At 40.0% G+C, this 21,456-nt stretch overlaps 4 protein-coding genes across 9 annotated transcripts in view; 3 read left to right on the top strand and 1 right to left on the bottom strand.

The window, feature by feature from the left end:
- The window catches only part of LOC109863843 (cadherin-99C), a 30,507-nt gene extending 21,432 nt beyond the window's left edge, over positions 1–9,075 (top strand). For 3 of the 4 annotated variants that reach the window (XM_020444462.1, XM_020444461.1, XM_020444460.1), the window contains 11 exons: positions 176–316; positions 780–1,064; positions 1,880–2,053; positions 2,674–2,883; positions 3,445–3,576; positions 3,672–3,788; positions 3,895–4,293; positions 4,578–5,203; positions 5,564–5,794; positions 6,182–6,411; positions 6,760–9,075. In XM_020444462.1, the coding sequence (XP_020300051.1) occupies positions 176–316; positions 780–1,064; positions 1,880–2,053; positions 2,674–2,883; positions 3,445–3,576; positions 3,672–3,788; positions 3,895–4,293; positions 4,578–5,203; positions 5,564–5,794; positions 6,182–6,411; positions 6,760–7,073 (2,859 nt within the window). In that variant the 3' untranslated portion in view covers positions 7,074–9,075. The remainder of the gene's footprint in view (positions 1–175; positions 317–779; positions 1,065–1,879; positions 2,054–2,673; positions 2,884–3,444; positions 3,577–3,671; positions 3,789–3,894; positions 4,294–4,577; positions 5,204–5,563; positions 5,795–6,181; positions 6,412–6,759) is intronic. The other variant, XM_020444463.1, reaches the window with a different exon arrangement.
- Positions 9,076–9,924: 849 nt separating this feature from the next.
- On the top strand, positions 9,925–14,591 carry LOC109863844 (tetraspanin-6-like). Its single transcript, XM_020444464.1, has 9 exons — positions 9,925–10,374; positions 10,793–10,924; positions 11,471–11,680; positions 11,803–11,994; positions 12,513–12,635; positions 12,970–13,023; positions 13,101–13,193; positions 13,296–13,379; positions 13,535–14,591. The coding sequence occupies exons 2-9, from the start codon at positions 10,877–10,879 to the stop codon at positions 13,595–13,597; spliced, it is 867 nt and encodes a 288-aa protein (XP_020300053.1). The 5' UTR covers positions 9,925–10,374; positions 10,793–10,876; the 3' UTR covers positions 13,598–14,591.
- A 639-nt stretch (positions 14,592–15,230) lies between these two features.
- Positions 15,231–19,732, bottom strand: LOC109863803 (carbonic anhydrase 1-like). 3 transcript variants are annotated; one of them, XM_020444367.1, is made up of 6 exons: positions 17,305–17,687; positions 17,016–17,091; positions 16,581–16,853; positions 16,094–16,350; positions 15,721–15,945; positions 15,231–15,634 (listed from the first exon to the last, which is right to left on the bottom strand). In XM_020444367.1, exons 2-6 carry the CDS (start codon positions 17,074–17,076, stop codon positions 15,515–15,517), a joined length of 936 nt encoding a protein of 311 aa, XP_020299956.1. In that variant the 5' UTR covers positions 17,077–17,091; positions 17,305–17,687; the 3' UTR covers positions 15,231–15,514. The 3 variants fall into 3 exon arrangements, with proteins under 3 accessions (XP_020299956.1, XP_020299957.1, XP_020299958.1); XM_020444368.1 differs by lacking the exons at positions 17,016–17,091; positions 17,305–17,687 and adding an exon at positions 19,608–19,732; XM_020444369.1 differs by lacking the exon at positions 17,305–17,687 and having other exon boundaries at positions 16,581–16,799; positions 17,049–17,249.
- On the top strand, positions 17,701–20,265 carry LOC109863804 (carbonic anhydrase 1-like). Its single transcript, XM_020444370.1, has 9 exons — positions 17,701–17,841; positions 17,914–18,053; positions 18,240–18,353; positions 18,444–18,718; positions 18,816–19,001; positions 19,075–19,216; positions 19,299–19,404; positions 19,641–19,865; positions 19,991–20,265. The coding sequence occupies exons 4-9, from the start codon at positions 18,703–18,705 to the stop codon at positions 20,180–20,182; spliced, it is 867 nt and encodes a 288-aa protein (XP_020299959.1). The 5' UTR covers positions 17,701–17,841; positions 17,914–18,053; positions 18,240–18,353; positions 18,444–18,702; the 3' UTR covers positions 20,183–20,265.
- The last annotated feature ends 1,191 nt before the right edge of the window (positions 20,266–21,456 follow it).

Genomic DNA, 21,456 nt, shown 5'->3' with positions numbered 1-21,456 from the left:
TGTAAAATTTCAAAATCAAATTAAAAGTTGCAAAATTTTTGCACACGATTTTTTTTATATATTTTTATATCGTTAATAAATTATTTCGAGTTGAAATAAAAACGGCAATTTTGCATCGAATTTTGAATAAATACATAACAGTACGTCTCGATAGCGTTCTTAATCGATGTTGCAGGCCATCGACCCAGAAAATGATCCGGTGTCGTACTCGATAGTATCGGGGAATGACTTGCGCCAGTTCGCGATCGGCGACAAATCAGGCGTTATTACCGTTATAAGGAAGTTGGATAGGGAGGACCTGACCCGATATCAATTGGTAAGCCGATATCGTCAGCTGCTCGCGAAACATTGTAGCGCAAACTTCCTACAACCTCTGTTACAAGCCAATGCACTTTTCGCTTTACATCGCTTTCTATCGACTACTTTCATCTAATCTGGAAAAAACATTCTCTCGTTCGTTCATAACGAGAAACTTCAAAGCGGCGCGCTTCAAATGTCGAGCACAAAAATTTGTTTACATGTTCGGTAAATATTGTTTTTTTTTTCGCGCGTTGGAAAAAAGAATAAATATTTAAACACGTCATCACAGTTGATTACTGTTTTTGTTTCTCTCTGATGTTTTGAGAGCTTTCGTCTAAAGAATACAAGAGAGTGACTTTTTCAATCAACTTTTTTTTTTTGTATAAATAATAATTTATTTAGAACGAGAAAAAATTGAACGTGAAAATTTAATGTTAAATTTAATGATAAAAAACTTCGTCGCTTGATAATTTACACAGCTAATAAAAGCCGAGGACACGGGCGGCCTGTACAGCACCGCCACGGTCAATATTATGGTTACTGACATTAACGACAAGAATCCCGAGTTCGTGGGTCTTCCCTACGAATTTTCCGTTAAGGAGGGCGAGGCGAGAAAATTGATCGGCCGCGTTCACGCCGAGGACGCCGACGAGGGTGTCAACGCCGAGATCACGTATTTCGCACCCGACGACATTCCCTTCACCGTAGATCCCGAAACCGGTGACGTTCTAACGAAGATAGTGCTGGACTACGAGCAGAACAATGTGAGTAATAATTTTTCCCCCTCCTCTCTCTCCTGCGCAAGTGCACACACTTTTTACAAAACCGCACGTAAAATTTGTCCGTTGATGTTTCGCTGATATAAAACTGGTTATTTTATAATAGCTAGCGGGCTTTTTTTCAAGAGAGAAAAACAGTTTATAGCTCAGGTTTATTTTAAAAATTTTCCGGGAAAAAAAATTATAACGTTGAAATTCTCGCGGGACGATATAAAGGTTAATGAGTTTTCGTTTTTCGTTTGCTCTCGTAAAAGATTGCACGACACGTAAGCGAGACCATTCATTAAGGATACAGCTTGTATACAGTTTGAATCCCGTTTCTTCCGGAAAAAAAAAAAAAAAATGGTTTCGTCTCACGAAAGTTGCAAAAGATAATTACAATTTGAGAGCGTCTTGTAACGGAAACGACTTAGTTTGCACGTTTGGATTGCAAAGACGAGGATGTTGTTACGCTTAAATAATTGCGCTATTGTATACTGCAAACACAAAAGAAAAGAGCACAAAATGTGCGCCCGATTTGCAGTTTCCACGACTTTAATTCGCGGAAAAAAACGTGATGCTCGTTTTAAAAAGAGAAAAAAAAACCCGGATAATAATTCGAATTAAATTAGTCAGTGGTTTTAATTGCAAAATTGTTTCATGTAATACCGATCGATAATAATTACGTAATTATATTATCGAATATTATTACAAATATATCAATTTCTTATTTTAATATTTCTATGTGAAAAAAATAAAAATCTGATAATTTTAATTTTTTTAATTTGTGTTGAGATGTATATGTGCGCGAATTTGCGTAGGAATATAAATTCGTGGTGACCGCGAGAGACGGAGCTCCGGACTATCGTTTGGCAACCGCAACAGTCACGGTAAAAGTAATAGATGTCGAGGACGAGGTCCCGGTCTTTCATCAAAGCAGCTACGAGGCGAACGTCAGAGAGAACGTGCCCGACACCAATGTGATTCAAGTCACGGTGAGTCGCACTATCAATATAAACCAGCATATATAATAAACCGCTCCCTAATCAGCTCGTGTTCTCAATTGAGGAAACGCGAGCGCAATGTAATGCAAAAGCGATTAATGTCATTTGTTAGTATCGATTTTCGTGCGGCTTCGGTTAAACGAGAATTTTTCCAACGCTTTAAAATAAAAAATAAAAAAACCTTAAAAGCAAAAAATTTTGAGGCAGAGTTTTTCACGTGTGTGTGTGTGTGTGTGTGTGTACCGCACACACAAAAAACATCCGTTTCGAGATAAAGTCTCGTGACTTTTCCACGCGACATGTCGACTGTAAAATTGGCTTCGAATTGGATTATAATAACGAAGAGAGATGCAATTTTATCAAAAGTATACCGATTCGCTCAGTGGACTTTCAGAGAGAAGTTTTTATTGGATAATCGAGAGAGAGAGAGTGAGAAAGAGAGAGAGAGAGAGAGAGATCTACACTCGTCTCGACTTTCAGAGGTATATTCGCGTTACTCGCGTCGCCGACGATTCTCGTTCCCGCTGACGAGCTGTAGAAAGGACACGATCCTGGCGGGATGGGTCTCGCGGCTTCTCGGGTTTTTAAAAAGGTAACGCGATCATTTCTAGGCCGATGATCCGGACACAAAGAAGCAAATTACATACACGATCAGACAAGGGGATACTGAACTCTTTAGCATAGACCCGAAGACCGGAGTCATAAAAACTGTTCGCGGTCTCGATTACGAAAGCCAAAACCAGCACGTGCTCGTAGTCGGCACCGAGGAAAACACGAGCGATCTGCCTGGTTCCACGACTCGTGTGGTTATCAACGTTCAGGTACTTAGCTTCGCACAATATCTCTTCATTATGATGGTTGTCGGCTTGGCGCGTCTCTCGTGTACATACATACCTACGAACATACATGTACACCTTTCTTTTGAGCTTTGACGCACAAGATATCACGCTATTGCGATTATTTTCGCTCTCTCCTCGCATTAATTGTAAGTTATTTTTTATAATCTTTGTTTTTATAAAAGATTTTTTATAATATAATTTTGTAAGTTATTTTTTATAATCTTCTCACACTAAAACCACTTTTTTCTGGATGATTAATTCAAAGCTTTCGCTAGAAATACAATTCAACTAACTTCTCTGTTTAATCTCTTCTCTTCTTCTGTCTCTTCGTCTTGCATGAGAGTTTCTTATTTTAAAAACGTTAAAACGAGAGATTATTTATCTGTCGCGATCTCGGGAATTAATTCACGCCGTCGGAACCGGTTCGCGTTAACATCATAATCGCCATTCCTATGTACGCCTCGCGTCTATCGCCGCGTGTACTTTTAACTTTAAGTGCACCTTATTACGACGGCAGTAAGTAACGTTCTAAATACATGACAGGATGTGAACGACATTCCACCGGTATTTACGTCGGTCCTGCGTCCCATTACGCTCGATGACGATGTCCCCATTGGAACTATCGTGATCAATCTCACGGCTACGGATTCCGACGGCACCGCACCGGGAAATCAGGTAGGGGAGATCAACATCTCTTTCCTTTGTTGTTGTCGCGAAGATGGTGAAGGTGATTTTCATTTCGCGAAATATCTATATTCGACGTTTCGTAGGTTCGGTACGAGATCATCGGTCGCGGTATCGCAAGTAAATACTTCGTGATCGATCCCGACACCGGCGTGCTGCGAATACGTGACGATCTGCGCAAGGAAACCGATTCCGAGTATCAGGTACTTAATAATATTCGCCGTGTAGTAGGTAATTCCGCTTCCGGTGCGGAATTAAATCCCTTCTCTTCCATCTTGTACGAGACGATTGTTTCTTGTTGCGCCACAGGTCGACGTGCGCGCGTACGACATGGGCGAGCCGCAACTGTCGTCCGTTACAACCGTACCGGTTTACGTGCGCCACGTAGCGACGGTGCCGCCCGAGATCGGTCTGGGCTTCGCCGAGAGCTCGTACAACGTCGAGGTGCCCGAGAACGCGGGCGATAACACGTTAATAAAGATAATCACCATCATCAATAGTCACGCGCATGACACCACGCCGCTCAGGTGCGAGATTTACAGCGGCAACGAGGACGGTCTGTTCGAGGCGAACGTCACGGAGGAGCGAAACTGCGCTCTGAGACTGAAGAAGGGCAAGCTGGATTACGAGACGACGGAATCCTATCAGATTAAGATCAGACTCGAGTCGCTCTCGGGTCTCTTGAATTCAGGCAGAAACACGACGATGGTGAGATGAGCGACAGATCGACGCGTTAAATACATTAAGAAAGAAAGAAGAGAAGAGAAAATGTTTTTTTCTTTTTATCTACTGTGCAGCAACATTATGAAATATTTATTTAAGTTATTTATTTATTTTTGTTATTTATGCTATTTATTTATTTACGAAAAGAAATTGCAAAGAGCACAGAAAAATATTCAAAACTAAAAAAAAAAACAAAACAAAGTGACGTAAATGTCATAACTTGTAGCTATTTTAATTAAAAATCGTCTCGTCTTGATGTTTGATTGCAGGTAAAAATCCAGGTGGTGGACGTGAACGACAACAAACCGGAATTACCGGAGACGAATGACCGGAAGCTGAGAAGAGGTCGTTACTTCGCGGCGATTCCGCGTACCGCGCAGTTCGGGTCCACCGTTATACAAGTGAAGGCGAACGACAAGGACAACGGCAAATACGGCAAGCTGGAGTACAAGATCCTGGAAGGACGGGGTTCCAATTACTTCGCGATCGACAGTTCCACCGGTATAATCAGAACCGCGGCGACGTTCGATCACGTGGATTCGTCCGAGTTACCGTTCAAGTTCAACGTTCGCGTGCGCGACAATCCGAATTCGACCGACAACTACAACTCGATCGTCGCGCCGGTGATCGTCAATCTGATCGATGAGGAGAACCTCATGATTCTGGTGGTGCAGGACGCGACGCCGGAGGCGCTGCAGAAGGAAGCCGACAAGATAGCGGACGTAATTGAGAAAAAGACGAACCTGCTGATCGGTATAGACAGAATCGCTGTGAGGAAGGTCCTTACGAAGAACGGCACCGTCGAGACGTTCCCGCAAGACTCCGACGTTTGGTTCTACGCGATCGATCCGGACACCGAGACCATATTGAGCAGAAACAGTTCCAGAGTGCTCAGGTAAAAATTTGCACTTCGACGTGCACAAAGAAACGATGATAGAAAAAATAAATAAAATTCGCGCTGGCGTTGCAAAATTAGATTTTTATCGCAATCTATGATGTGTGAAAAAATCCTAAATTATTTTGAGCAAAGGTCTAATCGCGACATTTTTCGATAAAATATATATAAGCTTTTGTCTCTCAATTCAATTAATCGCTTCACTACACGTAAACCAGAAGAGAATATCGACGTGGAGAAAGAGAGATAGACACGTATCTCATTTCTCTCCCACGCGAATCGAAAGGTCAGTTGACGATGTTGTGTTATGACATTTGGTCGGTCGATAGTAAATATTGAAAGTGTCCAACCGTTCGACAGGTCAATTATGGACAAGCCCGCCATGTCGAACATCACGTTCGACGTGTCCACGTTGGTGCGAGCGAACGCCATCGATATTCACGCACCTGTGATGCCGCCCGAACCTGTGCGAACCCAAAAAGCGATTGCGTTCAACGCCGAGGTGTTCCCGTACGCACTGATCGTCATCGCCTGCGTGATCCTAATTCTCGGCATCGCTGGAATCATCTACATATGCGTCTCTTGGTCCAAGTATGAGTCATATATATTTATGCGCGGTTTAAACAACGAGAATTCAGAAAATTCGCGAAAGCCCGTCGGAAAATGCGATGCACGGCGATGCACCTAAAGACAATTTGAAATGTTAGCACAGGCGTTATTATTATACGCGGTCGCATGGGAGAATTCACTCCGCGAGTGTGAATATTCATTTGAAACTCGCCGAGCGATGCAAATTCATGCTGCTCTTTATTACCTCCATTAGTCTTAATTGAGGTTTCCGCTTCGGATATCTCCCCCCGAACGTCTCTCTCGCCGTAAAATAATCCTTCCGGGTGTTTACGCACTTTGCGAGATAAAAAACTCTTCATCGAGAGAGAGGTCTTTATCGTGGAAAAACGACGTATTTGTGTGATGCAGGTACAAAGCGTACAAGGACCGTATGCAGCGCATGTACGTGGTGCCGCGATACGATCCCGTCTACGTGGAGCCGAATCTGAAGGAATACGAGACGCAAGTGCTCCAGATGAGCGTGCCGGTTGACGACAACGACAGCTGCAACGATCTACAACTCGACTTCAGCAACAAGAATCACGCGTTCAGTCTGGACAATGTCAGTTACATCACCAAAGACCACGGAGACAGTACCGGTGAGTCAAATTTCAAGCGTTCGCAAATAGAAAAAAAACAATTGTGTGCAATTCGAAGTAGTTTATACTTCCTCTTACAAATATCTATGTTATATAAAATATAAAATATCTATGTTATATAAAATATAAAATAAAAGAGATATGTTATAAAAAACACACACACACACACACACATTTAAATGAAACAATTGAAAATATAATAATTTTTGGTCGGTGTGTGCTTTTCTAAATTTCACTCGCGAATGAAAAATATAACATTTGTTCACACACACATAAGGATTCGACGTGACATTTCCACGTCGAGAGAACTGAGGAATGCACAATCAATTTTTCCGTGTTCTGTTTAAGGCCAACAAAGTCCCGTTAGCTCCGAAGCGGCGACCACGGCACGCGCTTCCAGTATCGTCGGTAATCACGGCGACACCAATATCCATTCCCTGCGACGGTCCACGCTCGGTCGAAAGAATCACAGCAATACAAACACCCTGAGCAATCGAGATGCGACGCCGGTGCTCAATCCGCTTTACAACCACAGCGGCGATCTGTTGAATCCGAGCCCGTCCAACGAAAATGTCACCTTCAGAGAGAGGAAGGATTATTCGCATCTCGGGTTCACGTATCTCGGCGAGCAGAGCCCCGTGGAAACCACAACGGAATTGTAAGTTACACGTTTCGGCGACGTGCACTTAGCCATGTCAAAGACTGTCACCGAAGTTTAGATACTCGAAAGAAAGAGAGAGAGAAAGAGAAATGTTGAGTGCAGTATCCTGTAAAATAAATTTTATAGCGTTTTTGTTTTTCGATACCGTATGAGCGCACGCGAGAGTAAGATGCTGCAGCTGTGATCGAAAAAACGTAATTTTTTTAAGATCGAACTTTTTTTTATCGACTGTGTGTGAGGAATATTCGAGAGCGATCATGTATACACGCACGTTGGAAATCGTGTTTCGACGCGAAATCACCTCGTGGCGATATGTTTGTGAATTCGTTCGTAAAATCGACGTTTTTTCTTCCCGGTTTTATTTCACATAGCTCTCGAGGGATGCGGTGAATAAGAACGACGCTATTTAATCCCGATATACATATGTATTACGAGCACGCGTAATTTCGATAAACTGGAAAAATACAGCAACGGAAGGATTCTTGAATAATCAATATCCGCGCTTCTTCTCGAGCGCACGAACGAGAACCTAAACCGTCGTATTAAGAAAGAGAGAGAGAGGGAGAGAGAGAGAGAAGGAGAAAGCGCGCTTATAAATGGTTGAATAACTTCGTACCTCCACGCGCGAGTCCTTTCATACGTCATATTCTCCGAATGTGTGGCGACGATGCGAGAATTCCGCGGACGTGCGGAATTCTCGACGGAATACATTCTCGAACGAGTTATCTCGTATGAGATATCCATAAAAGAGAGCACGAGAGCACGAGATGTGTGTGGTTGTGCGTTCGGGTAAACGCAGCGAAACGAGGTCATGAAAATATCGCGCAAAGACGGATTTTCATCGCGCGAGCGCAGAAATTTCTTTTCCGATTGATTTATATTCAATTCCGACTTACACGTACTTTCTGCCGACTAATGTGTTCTTTTCACGCATCTTGCTAATAAAAATCACGAAACGAACGCTAACAATTTTGCAAAACCATCATCGAGATCGCAACATCGAATCATATTTTATAAATTATCGTTTACGTCTATATATATGTTTATCATACGTATGTAAATTCGAGAAAGAATTCAATTCAGAATTTCGAACGAGAGTTTATCTAGCGTGTGAGGATCCTCTGCAGAAACTCTTTTGAGAGTTTTTTTTCGTGCGTCGATTTTGTTTTTAATTAACGAGGAAGTGTCACTACTACGAGAGAGAGTCGAAATGCCTAATCGTAGATTTTAAGATTTACCTAAACGCGTGATTGTACGTTTTTACATATATATGAACGATTGTATGTGCGTGTCTGAGCGAGGTTTCCTCCCGACCCTGTAAATGATCGATCCCCATCATGCTGTGTATCATATAATCCCTGTTTATTTATACGATCGCGTTTGCTCACGTCAATTTGTGTGTGTTGTACCATAATCACAATTAATAACAGAGCGCGTATCGTTGCGCGCGTACACACAATCGCACGAGGACAAAAAAGTTAACACTATTGTTGTCCATTGCGCTTCTATTTTACGCGACCGCTCGCGCCTCTTTCTGTCGGTTCGCACGATCGGCGCGTTAATTAGCGCGCGCCGTGCGAACGCGCATCGCGAACGCGCGTAAGTGGAAGCGTCGTAAGTGGAAGTTACGTACTTAATCAGACACACACACACACACACACACATACACACACACACAAACACGGGGAACCGTCTGTTTCCTCGCTTCGACAACGCTATTTCGATTTTACGTAGTTTTCAGGCAACGATGAGATCCGTGAGAAAGAAAAAAATAAAAAAAATTATCGAGCGTTGAGGAGGAGTTACGCGTGATACGACTTGATTGAATGTATATCTCTAGTCGTACATCGGGCGTCCCACTGCCGTTGCAAATTACATGATGCGTTTTATAGTATAAACAAACAAACAAACAAACAAACAAACTGCGTGTTTTAAATGTAAGTGTTCTTTGATTATAGCCGTTGAAAATTTCTACTTATAGTTGTATAATATTTAAGCGAGAATTCTGTAAAAAATTGTTAATATCTAATAATAAATTTATTATATTTACATAATGTGATGGTATTTTTAAAATGTTGAACACACTTTTTTTGTACAGTACACACACACACACACACACACACAAAGTTTTATCTTTTCAAAACGACGGGAGTGAGAGACAGATATAAAACTATAGCTTGAAGCTGTATCTCATTCTTGAGAGTTTTCGCGAAATCAAGTTAATTAAGTTAATTAAATTCAGAGAGAGAGAAAGAGAGAAAGTGAGAAACTCTGTCGCGCAGCTCTTTGTTTGCCGCTTTTGAAGTCGTACTTCACGTAACAAGGTTCATGTAACGCGAAAAGATATAAAAGTCCGATTTGCTTTTTCATTAAATTCCGCCATTCTCGTCTACTTGTCTTCGAACAAAAAAAAACAAACACCGCAATCCGCGAAATTAAAATTGCTCCACTAATTCGCCCCGCTTGTTCCCGACTGAAGCGAATAATTTCGGAAAGGAGATGAGGAACGATTATAACGTTTTAATCAGAATAGTTGCCGCGCCTTGATTAGGATGATTGTTCGGTACTATTCCGCGTTACGATAATAGCTATTCGCGTTCGCGAGGGAGAGAAGACGGGCGCGCTATTCGAGCTCGTTCTGGGATCGTTCTGGGGATGGTCCTGACGGGAATCAAGTGTTTTCGGATGACACAGGGCGTCGGCGCCGGCGACGACGGCGAGCACGCAGACGCATCTGGACCCACGTCAGAGCGTAACGTAGACGCGACGCGGGGAGAAAGACGGGGGGGAGGGTGGAGAATTCTAGGGGGCTGGTTGTGGCCTCATCGACTTCGCGCAGATGACGCTCAAGCGTTGACGAGAACGCGCTCTCGCTCCCGGAGAAGATCTTCTTCGTCCGGATTTGAATCGCGATACGAGTACCCGCTGCTTCGATTCGGGTTCACGCGCGTGAACGTACGGAACGGTTTCCCTTCCCGGATCGATTTCTCTCGACAAATGACAAGCGGGTGTGTCTCCGTCCGCGCTACCATCTCCGCCGCTCTTACTCGCCGTGCCGAGGACGTCGTGCTGCGCAAAACGAACCGACATGATGTACCGCTCGAGGATCGCGAACCACCTGTGAACCTGACACGGTAAACGCGAGCCAAAATTGCGGAGTGACACTTGTGGATGTACATCTTCGTTGTGCGCGACGTCGCTTCGATTGTGCATTGCACTTTGTGTCTTATTTTGAGAAACTGTGCAACAGTTAAAAGAAAATGTCTAACAGGATACTGGGCGCGAGTGACGGATGTCGTAAGGTAAGTTTACGCTCGCGACACACTTTGTCAGATGTTAGATTTTAGCAAATACCTACAGGCTCTTTGCACAAAAAAGAATCTAAACTTGCTGAAAGATTTAAATAAATAACCGTAGATGTTTGTAAACGTTTTTCGTTAATTTTAATAATGTCTTGCAAGAGAAAAAACTAACAAAGAAATATTATCCACGCTTAGTGTTTTATTTGAAATAATTATAAACGTGTATAAAATAAAGGAAATATATTTCAAGATACAAAATTTATTTTGTGTAAAAAATCATAGGGCGGTGAAAGATGTTTAAAGTTTTTTTTTTTTTTTTAATGTTTCACGGTTTTTTTTAGAAAATATGAAATATAGAAATTTAATAAGTTACAAGTTACAACTTGAGAGACTGATCTCGCTCTGTTGTATCCCGCAGATTGATGACTAAGTGGAAAAATCAAGAACACCATAACCGATCACGGAGAATAAGGATATAAATAAACATACACATATTCCAGACATGAAATATTTGAAAGCTGCGTTAATCACATGCAATGTATTAATATGGGTAAATAAGACCAATGCACGTTAATAAACACATTATAAATTTAAATCTGAAAATAGCGAGACACACGTGTGTCACACACGCACACACACAAAGCACTTGTAGATACCGACGCTTTTGTTATAAATAATTCTCGCGTAATTCTGTACCTCAGAGGAAAACAAATCGTTGTTCGAACTTTATAGCGCGTTACCTCCGCTTCTGCTTAGATTGTCTCTAGAGATAGATAGATAGAGAGAAAGAGAAAGAGAGAAGCAGAGTAAATCAATAGACTATCGAACGTTTGCCTCGTTACCCCCGTTCGTCTCTGCTTTTTCTCGAGAGAGAGATAGAGAGAGAGAAAAACAAAGAGAACACTGTTTAAATTTTTAATTAACATGAGAAAGTTGCGCGCTGTGTTGTTTAAAAAAAAAAAAATCGTCTTTTGGGATACAGAATTACTAGCGTCGCGCGCTGGACAAGTCTTAGTCGCGCACAATCGCTCTGGATGTTATTTTCTTTTCTCTCCCATTGTCGCGCGAGTTTCACACAGTTTTCGGAATTTCACAGTTGTCCGGCAGCACGATGCTCGTAATGGGCATGCAGCTGTTTCTCCACGGCCAGGGGCACATCCTCAATCTGTTCGTGTCTGATCCCAGACCGTACGAGACCATTAATATAGTAGCTTACTGCCTGTTCGGGCTCGGCTGCGTCGTGCTCCTGGTCGGCTCCTTCGGCTGTCACGCCGCGCTACGCGGCTATCGATGGATCATCATCAGCGTGAGTAAAGAGAGCGACATTTTTATCGGCCTCCCCTCGGGTCGTGGTGTCGTTTATAGAACGCCGGGTCAAGGTCGGTTCTACATCGTCGTTTATTTTTTATTTTTTTTTGTCCCCCGCAGTACATAGTCATGCTGACTCTTCTTGTTGCCGCGGAACTGGTGGTGGCGGCCATCGCCGGGTTGAAGACACGTCAGATCCTGTTGGATCTCGAGGACCGACTCACCAAAAAACTGGCGGTGGACTACGGCCACTACCCGGACGCCGACAGCGACGTTTTCTTCAGCGAGAGCATGGACTTCATGCAGTACAAGGTGTCGCATTTTAAGCAGAGTCGCTTCATTAACTGCGCTCATCATCTTTCGCTTTTCACACGATGTGTGTGTTCGGAAACGTTTGTTCTTGAATTCGCTTTTGTTTAGAAACACGAAAAAATGGTCTCACCTGAGATCTTTAGGTGATTCGGAGCACGCTTTTCATCACGTCACAATCGAGTTGAGATTTTTCGCGGCGATTTTGCGGCCGAAGGAAGTGTCAAAGACACGCACGTGCAAATTGTTTCTCACATCTTCTCGGCGACGAGCTTCACGCGAAGCGATTAAATGCGAGAGAGATAATTTTTTTTACAGTTAACGCGTTGAAAAAAACAAATATTTAGATATTATTTTTTTTTGTTTTTCTTCTGTAGAGCATGTGTGTTGCGAGCGGGCGCGCGTCTTAAATTAATGTTACATGCATGACGAGATCTCGACTGCATGCCGACGCTTTGTCAGAAATCGTCCACGGGACGAGGCATTGGTTCGAGAAGAGCACATGGATGATTCCATTGCAGTTCAAGTGCTGCGGAGTGCACAGCGACGGCGATTACAACGGCACGACCTGGTGGAGAGACAGTTATATCTCGGGCAACAGGAAACAGGTTCCGCTCACGTGTTGTGTTCTCAAAAATACCGAGGTATACTTACTTTAATTAACCGATCGATCTAAAATACACGAGGAGCTACTAAAAATAACATATTACATTTATCAAATATTGATATTTATAGAAATGTGTACAATATATGTGATGTTTTGAAAGCACAAACACACATTATCTTACGTGTACGTTATTTTCTGAACATTACGTGAAATATTCGATTCAAAATTGACAAAGTCACTTATAAACAAATGTGATATATATTTATGTTATTGTACAATATTTATCATATATGTTTCCTTTATTTTCAACTAATTGATCCAATTGACACACGCAATTTGTTGTGACAACAACGCGAGTTTCTATTTTACAGAAACAAAATACAGGTAGTCCGATGAGCGTTGTCTCGAGGGTGTTTCACAAGAATGTAAGTAAGAAAGTGAAAAGAGGCGCGCAAACGCTTACGAGCCCTATTGCTACGTGAGTAAACGATCTTTTGCGCAGAATGAGAAACCGTGGCAGTTTCCACAGCCGAAGGATGAGGCCGCGTGTCAAGTACAAATCGAGGAAGGTCACAAGGACTACAGATACAAGGAGGTACGGATATACGTGCTATTAGATCTTCTTCGCCTTGTTGTACATATATGTATACATACAACGCGCCGCGTTATATTTGAGATGACACAATTGCTTTTCCAGGGGTGCCTCGACAAAGTTTCAGACTGGCTGCAGTGGCAAAGTTGCCTGCTGATATTCTCATGCTTTCTGATGATAGTGTTACAGGTGAATATCACATTTGTCTCGCGTTTCTTGCGTCTGAGATTGTTTCGGATTTCTGTTCCGAAAGTTTCTCACGAAGAAAGCGCGCCTCCCACACGCGTGTTTCCTCACACACGTTCCCGTTTTAACGTTGACATCAAATATATCTATTATTTCAGGCGTGCGGCATAGTGGCGTCCGCTTTCTTCTGCCGATCGATAAGAAACACGGAGGAGGAATGATCCATGGTTCGTAGTCTGGACGAGGTGAAAAGAATGTCGTGGCGCGATCATTCTCAGCACTAACAACAACTCTCCGGCGGAGGATACACACAAGTTTTTTGAGTTTTTGTCATCATCTTGCGCGCGCGCCATATCACGCGTGGGAGAAAATTTTTTTATTGAAGTTGGTTTTGTCGATCTCACGCGAAAACAAAAAGGCACGGGCAATATCCGGTTTCTATTCCGAGAATTGCGGCGTCCGCGAGCGGCGATTAAGTACTTTACAGGATGAGATAAGTGCTAACGATTGATGCTAGATCAATCTCTCTGCTGTTCGTTTTTTGCTGCCAGTCAGCAATACTGCGACCAATGCTCTTCTACATACACACGTAGATATTGCAATACATACATACACACACACACACACACACACACACACGTGTACTTTCGTATTCAATTCGATTATCGACGGAACAACACGACAACACTGTTCTCTCACGCATCGAAACGCGTTTCACGATTCCAGCGAAGCAAAAATTGACGAGCGACACACAAATTGTTGTCATTGACATTTTGTGTTGTCTTGTATGAGATGTACGTACTTGCGTTACGTTAAACATGTTAAGCGATTGAACGTGCGAACATTTTTTCCGGGTTTGATTCTCTTTCTGCGAAATTACACAAAAGCCCGATTCGAGATTGTAAAACCAATCTTATTTTGTCGTCTTTTTGTGAAAACTCATCGTCGAACAAATTGTTGCGATAGATTTTTGACGAACGAGATTTGGGTGCGAGTGCGATAATAACAACGGAGAAGTAACTGGGGCTGACTGGCACATTACAACTGTGAATATCGTTACTATTTTCAGAGTTTCTACGACACATTGTTTAACTTGTAAATATAAATCGTATAAGAAGTGACACGAAGTGTTTTCTCACTTACGATATATTCCCGCTTTAAGATTTTTATTTACAATATATATATATATAATAATTTATATATATAATATATATATATATATATACATATATTATTTATAATATATTTCTGATAATTAAGATAAGTAATATTCTATACACACGCACACGCGCGCGTACATACACACTCGTACAATAATGAACTCTTCCTCTCCTGTTATGACGTTTCAGACTTGTAAAACTTGTAAATGAAAAAATTGTCAATTAGTCCCAGTTTCTCCTAACAATAATATCGTTTGTTAGTATACTGTAAGTAGGTTATATCTATTTCAGAATGGATATACATATGTATGTATACATATATGTATATACATATATTGTGTACGCACATATATATATATATATATATGTATACATATATATATATGCATATACAGTTAGATTGATGTAAAAAAAAAAAAACAACGTACAATCTGGTCCTTAACCAGAGAACCACTTTTCTCTCTACTCTGTACCTATTGCGATGTGATTATGATTATAATAACGTATTACGATATAACTTGTGCCAAAGAGAGAACTTTATTGTATAATGAGTAATACAAATTTTAATACGTTTATTTTCTGAGAAGAAAAACAGTTGACAAAAAGTATATATATATATAAAAATATAAAAATATATATATAAAAAGTATATATATATATATATATATATATATATAAATATATATATCCTGCCTGTTTATAGAAGACACTGATAATAAAGATGTTGTTCTCTGTGTAAAAATTGTTCTTTTCTTTATTTTTTTTTATGCTACTTTATTAGATTTTTTCGCACCGTCATCATTGTGAAAGCTAATTGTGACATAAAACACTATATTAAAACACTATTATTAAATTTATTGTATACTCATACGTATATATGTAAAGAAAAAAAACACGCACAGTAAACGCGTAATATTTGTGGATAAAAAAATCTTTTCTCATATGAGCACACATTTTTTTACGAGGCAAATATGAAGATTAATCACGAGGTATGCTCTCTTCGTAAAAATAAACGTCACGATCGTTCAGCGGTTGAACCGGGCGACAATTCAAAATTAACGGGGCGTCTATTAACCAAATTTTTCGAAACTGCTCCACCTGCGCAATTGTAATAACGACGATGTAAAATCTGATAAAATTTGTTTATCTCGACAAAGTTAACGTGTAATTGTTTAAATCTTAACCTGAAATGAAGATATAGCGATTGGCTGTTGTTGGACAATCCACGTGACTATTTCGTTGCATGGAGGCAGGCTGAGGGAACCGCTGTACGTGTAGTAATCTCTGTCGAAAGGTGCAAAAATCCACTCTAATGGGAAAGGAGGTATGAAAATCTTGGAACCCGGACAAGCGATACGAAACAAATTGTTCACGATGTGATCCAGATAAGGATTACCCGTGTCGTTTATCTGTAATGTCGTTGTAACAGACGCACTACTTTGGTTTGACAGACGCGGTGTGTTTTTACTTAACGCGTTCAAAGGCGCTCTAAGGCCCTTAATTAAAAAGTTTGTGCGCAGAGATATTTATTGTTCAACTAAAAAATTGCATTTATACTTGAAGAAAGAACGAAACAATTGCTAATCCATCTTTCGCTCCAAGAGCAATTGCTTCCTTCGGTGATTTGATTCCACGTTTCGTGTGGAGCACTTGCAACTCCATGGGATAACGAACGTAATCTAACGTGTGCTCGCTGCCCTCCTCATCGGACGGGCCCCAATGAAAAATGATGTTAAAGAAATCGTACGTATCGGTCAAGGGTCCTCCTTGGAGCTGCGGCCATCCAATGCTCGGCCAATACGCTCGTAGTATCACTGTGTGCAAACAGAAAATGGATCATAGAATTTTAAGCAAAAACATTTATTTTTATATAAATAAATTTTTATATTACCATATTTTGCATACATGTACATATAAAATTGATCTATATTTAAAAAAATTTAATATATAAATAACTTTATATATAAATAAATTTAATATCTCTATTTACATAAAGTAAAAAAATGTGATATTTTTTTTGTAAACGTGTAACTTTTAAATATACCAGTATGACCGTCATTTGCGATAGTCATCGACATAGGTACAGTGTTATAGTTGCTCCATCGAAGTGGTTCAACCGGTTGTACTACCACAGCGAGTCTGGTGGTGATATTGATGGGTGATTGATTGCTACCTTTACTTTCGGGATACAAGTCTTTCCACGTGTGAGGACCGTACCGGCCAGCATAACCAAACGAATAACTTGGCGGATGGTAGTCGTTGTCTGTCCACGTAAACAGTTGTATAATCCAATCGGCAATTTCGTTCAATAAAAACACTATAATGATAAAAATAATAAATATTATAAACGATAAAAATAATAATATTTAAAATAAAATTGTCACAATATTGTACAAATATTTGAAGAGAAATTTTAATTTTTTGAGAGACAAAGAGAAATATTACATTACTGACGTAAAACAATTTATTGTACACGTACCGAAAAGAAAAAAGCTGCTACAAGCAATCATACATTCTACTAGCGAGAATCCTTCCAACATTTTTGCGTCGACGTGCTGACATTTAAATTACAAAATAAAAACCTTGGATTTGTCAAGATTAAAATAATGTTTCTGAGGTAATGAATTTTTATGCGCGCGATTTAATGAACACACAATTTGTCCGACATATTTTATACAATAACAATTTCTATTAAAGACATTTACGAAAGTATATAAATTTATGCGCAACTTCAAATGACGATTGGTTGAAAAATCTTTGAAACTCACTTCATTCTATAAAAAGTTAGCTGACAGATGATTTAAATATAAAATAATAAAGTTTTCAAAAAGCGTGATTAGTAAAACTTCTACCGTATCGCAAATTGATCAGTTTTAAATTACAATCATTTTTAAATTACTTATAATGACATTTCGAGATACAATAATAAAATCGTAATATAAAAAGTGACACTGTGTCTCCTCTCAAAGCAATAAATATTTAATTTTGCACATCGGTATTATCCGCGTTTGACAGCTTGGTATACATTTCCGTCGTATGATGTACGGATGACATTCAAAAACAAAGGCGCACACTCACGTAAATCAATATAATATTTTTCTATGCATACGTGTATAAAGGAAAAATTCATTATAAATATTTAATGGCGTAAAACTATACTTAACGTTAAATTTGATTGTCAAATTGACGGCAATCTCCGATCGACATCAGTCGCATCGCTGTGTGAACCAAAAAACCACCTTTACTTTTGACCAATTATTGATCGAACAAGGGCACGGCGACACTTACGAATACTGGCAGAACAGGTAATTGCGTTTCGACATTCGAGTTTAATTAATCGTACATTTTTACTGATTGCACAATAATTCCTAAAATAGTTAATGTCGAACTTGCGGGAGAAGAAATACCGATAATGCGCGGCGGATCTTTAAAAAAACAAATTTCAATTTACACACGTGATATTCCGATGGAGTTCGTTCAACCGTCGAGGAGCAAAACATTGAATCGACAATATTTGGTTAGAGAGGGAAAAAAATTGAAATTGTTTTAATAACTTATCATGACATTTAAACGTTCGTGTACAATGTTTTTATTCTAGAAATCACATTTAATTAATTGATTACATAAAATTTGTATTTATTCTCGGCTGTTCTTTTAATACCGTTTGATGCAATCTCTCTCTGAATAACGCGTATTCGATAAGGTATTCGATTAAAGCGCAAGTTATGCAGTGAAACACGCGTTGCGTGAATCGATCGACAAGTGTTACGACAAACCAGACCAGAGATTACGGTGCTTTTCCATCTGTGTGTTGCAAGTACGTAATATCACATTTAACAGAAAATTTAATTGTAACAAACAATTTAATTGAAACACCCGAATAACAAGCACAATTTGTGAAAACAAGGTCGTTGGCTGTTCCGGAATCCCGGACAATCCTACGCTTACGTCAGTTATTTAATTCGACTTTTACAACAATTATTTTACACATTTCGAGAAATTTGCGATTCAAAAATCGATAAAAATCATTCGCCTTGAAGTTCGAATAGAACAAAATCGAACAAATATACACACGTACCAAAGAGTGCATTTAAATGTGTACATACAAATTTTTATAAAATTTATCGGTCAATGACACGCGGTGTCAATATAATAATAGATCGACGATGAGTTCTTCGATAGGTAAGATGCGTGTGTAAATTAAGATCGCGTATTTACAAATTTATATTCGCATTTATCAGAAGAATTTTTATTATTGAACATTTTTCTTTTTTATCAGATGATAACGTGAATATCGAAGACACGGTTAGATTCATAAATCAGTTAGCTACCTCCGATGGGAGTCTGAAATCGCCAATAAATTTGAATATTAGCGATATGAAAGTTGTAGAACTGAATCCCGTAGAATGGTTTAATTACGATAGCACACCGAAGAAATTAAAATTGACCAATACTGGGCGCACTGGTAAAATACACGATATTCGTTCGTGCAAAATAATAAAATTACTCGTGCAAAAATATTTATTTATTATTTATAGTGCTTCTTAGCGCAACGTGGCAAGCGGAACGTCCGTATTTACGTGGCGGTCCTTTTGTCAGCAGCTATAAATTTTCTCAGATCCATTTTCACTGGGGAAAAACCGATATGAACGGCAGTGAGCATTACGTCGACGGTGGAAGGTTTTATTTTTAACGTTTTATTCGTTCGTGCATTTTTTACATTTTTCCACGTTTTTAATCGAAAAATTGCGTTTGTCCAAAGCGTGCCAATGGAAATGCATGCTGTGCATTTTAAAAGTGATTACGAAACTCACGAAGCAGCTCTTCGCAAAGACGACGGTATCAGCATCTTGGTGTACTTTTTACAGGTAGGAGAAGTAGAAAATTAAAAAAAAAAAGGAAGTTTATTAGATTATTAAAACAAAATGCACACAAATGTAACTGTATAAAGTACGAAATATTTGTCCTTTTTTTGTTGTTGTTGATTTTAATACGCGCGCGCGTGTGTGTCCTTTAAGATGTTTATTTATCACAACTGAAGTAGAAATGTGCATTAGATATCAAAACTTACATTTATATGTTGTATATAATATTACATTCATAGCTTCAAGCAGCCCCCAATCCATTTCTGGACGATATTATAAGAGCACTACCCTTTATTCAAACGGTTCACTCTTCCGTTCGTTTAATATCTTTTCCTTTAACAAACCTGCTGCGAAGCTTTCAACGAGATTACTTCGTGTACTGGGGTTCCGTCATGCTGACAAACATCAGAAACAGCATACTGTGGTTGATAACTAGAGAACCCATAGGGATATCCCTCGAGCAAGTGAATAACAGCGCAAAATTACCGATCAAAAACAATCCGCGAGAACGCTTTTAAATAAAATTAACTTCCCGACATCTGATTTATTTAATAGAAAATGTTGGATGTTTTGTTTTTCTTTTTTTAAGGTTGCCAAATTCCGCACAGTGCAGGATGAACGTGGAGTGCCGATTCTGACGAATCGCCAGGCACTGCAGGACAGAGGTGGCAGAAATATATTTTTTGTGTGTCCGAGCGGATCCACGTACGCGACACTGCTGCCTATTCGGCATGTCTTCCGAACAGAAATTCAAGAAGAAAATGATGGCAAAGAGAAATAATCGTTATTTATTAATTATATTGTACGTTGCTTGTCACAGGGTGTATTTACTTACTTAGAATAATGTATTATTGCAATTATACGTACACGCGTACGTGTAAATATAAAGTTAGGTTCGTAACAGAATTCGTGTATTTAATTTAATGATATTTAAATATATAATTGCATATATATAATTTATTAATTTATTTGTATTTAATTTATTCAATTTTCAATCGGCGCGTTCGAAGAGCTGCGTTTATTTTCTTCTTCTGCGACGTCGTTTGAGTCGTTCCTGCTCGAGATCGCATCCGGGATAGAAGGAGGCGCAATCGATTCCGCCCAAACCCAGAACGGACGCTTTCACAGAATCCAACATTGCCGACCACGGAGTTCTGTGCAGCACTCTGCCCGACAGCCAACTCATGCCCAGACTGGAAAAACGGATCTCAATGTTACCGATGATTTTCATAATTTTCACGCAACTTCGAATCCGCCGACTATCGATATTGTCGAGCAACTTGCGACGAATAAAAAAATGAGTAACGTTATTGATTGAAAAATTGCCGCAATGATGTAACTGTTATATACCTCCAAACAGGGACCCAAATCCTGCGACCGTCACTGGTTTCTTTTGAGTATCGATTATTCTCGCACAGTATCCTGCGCAGACAATTGCCAGAATCCGCCTCAGCGATCAAAGCCGCCTCGATGGACTTTAAAACCCGATAGGACAGATCGTTCAGATCTTCGTTACTGGCGAAAGATAAAGATAGCGGAATCGCGTGTCTCTTGGAACGTCCGGTGGTCATCGTCATCATCCCGTTGTTGCTCTAAAAATATTTTTTTTTTTTTTAATCTTGTCACATCACGTTAATTAGATTCTGCGTTCCAAGGAGATAATTTTAATTACCGTGGCGTTCATGCACAATTGAATGATGAACAGACCGAACGATAAGAAAGCAAGCGCAGTGAGCGCAATTTCAAAGAAGTCTTTGATTGACAGATCGCTTTTTCCTTTATACGAAGGATATGAGGAATATTTGTATTCCTCTTCCTCGTGATGATCGTGCTGCGGCGGTGCGTAATAATATTCCTCGTGAATAGACGGGAAGAAGTCGCCATGATGACTGAACTGTTGTTGATGACCGAACGCGGGTCCGTAATGAAAAGTATGATGTCCCGACGATGACGACAACATGTCGTCTAATTGCGGAATAGATAAAGACGTCATGTTTGTTTCTCAGTAATTTTGCAAGCGATACTTTTGGCTTGTAAACAATCTCACCTTCGGGA

This window comes from Pseudomyrmex gracilis, unplaced genomic scaffold (assembly GCF_002006095.1).
Source record: "Pseudomyrmex gracilis isolate BER0280 unplaced genomic scaffold, ASM200609v1 scaffold_13, whole genome shotgun sequence".
In the NCBI taxonomy this organism is placed as follows: domain Eukaryota; kingdom Metazoa; phylum Arthropoda; class Insecta; order Hymenoptera; family Formicidae; genus Pseudomyrmex; species Pseudomyrmex gracilis.
Note: the sequence above shows the minus strand (reverse complement) of the source record. Positions and strands in the feature narration are given on the sequence as shown.

Excerpts from the sequence above, each read along its gene's own strand:
- LOC109863804 (XM_020444370.1), top strand. Across the intron at positions 19,405-19,640 it reads TCTTGGTGTACTTTTTACAG|CTTCAAGCAGCCCCCAATCC; the intron begins GTAGGAGAAGTA and ends TTACATTCATAG. Across the intron at positions 19,866-19,990 it reads TAGGGATATCCCTCGAGCAA|GTTGCCAAATTCCGCACAGT; the intron begins GTGAATAACAGC and ends TCTTTTTTTAAG.
- LOC109863844 (XM_020444464.1), top strand. The coding sequence starts at position 10,877 with ATGAAATATTTGAAAGCTGCGTTAATCACATGCAATGTATTAATATGG. Across the intron at positions 10,925-11,470 it reads CATGCAATGTATTAATATGG|TTGTCCGGCAGCACGATGCT; the intron begins GTAAATAAGACC and ends GGAATTTCACAG. Across the intron at positions 12,636-12,969 it reads GTGTTCTCAAAAATACCGAG|AAACAAAATACAGGTAGTCC; the intron begins GTATACTTACTT and ends TCTATTTTACAG.
- LOC109863803 (XM_020444367.1), bottom strand. The coding sequence starts at position 17,076 with ATGTTGGAAGGATTCTCGCTAGTAGAATGTATGATTGCTTGTAGCAGC. Across the intron at positions 16,351-16,580 it reads CGCAAATGACGGTCATACTG|TGATACTACGAGCGTATTGG; the intron begins GTATATTTAAAA and ends GTTTGCACACAG. Across the intron at positions 15,946-16,093 it reads TTGTTTCGTTCTTTCTTCAA|ATAAACGACACGGGTAATCC; the intron begins GTATAAATGCAA and ends ACGACATTACAG.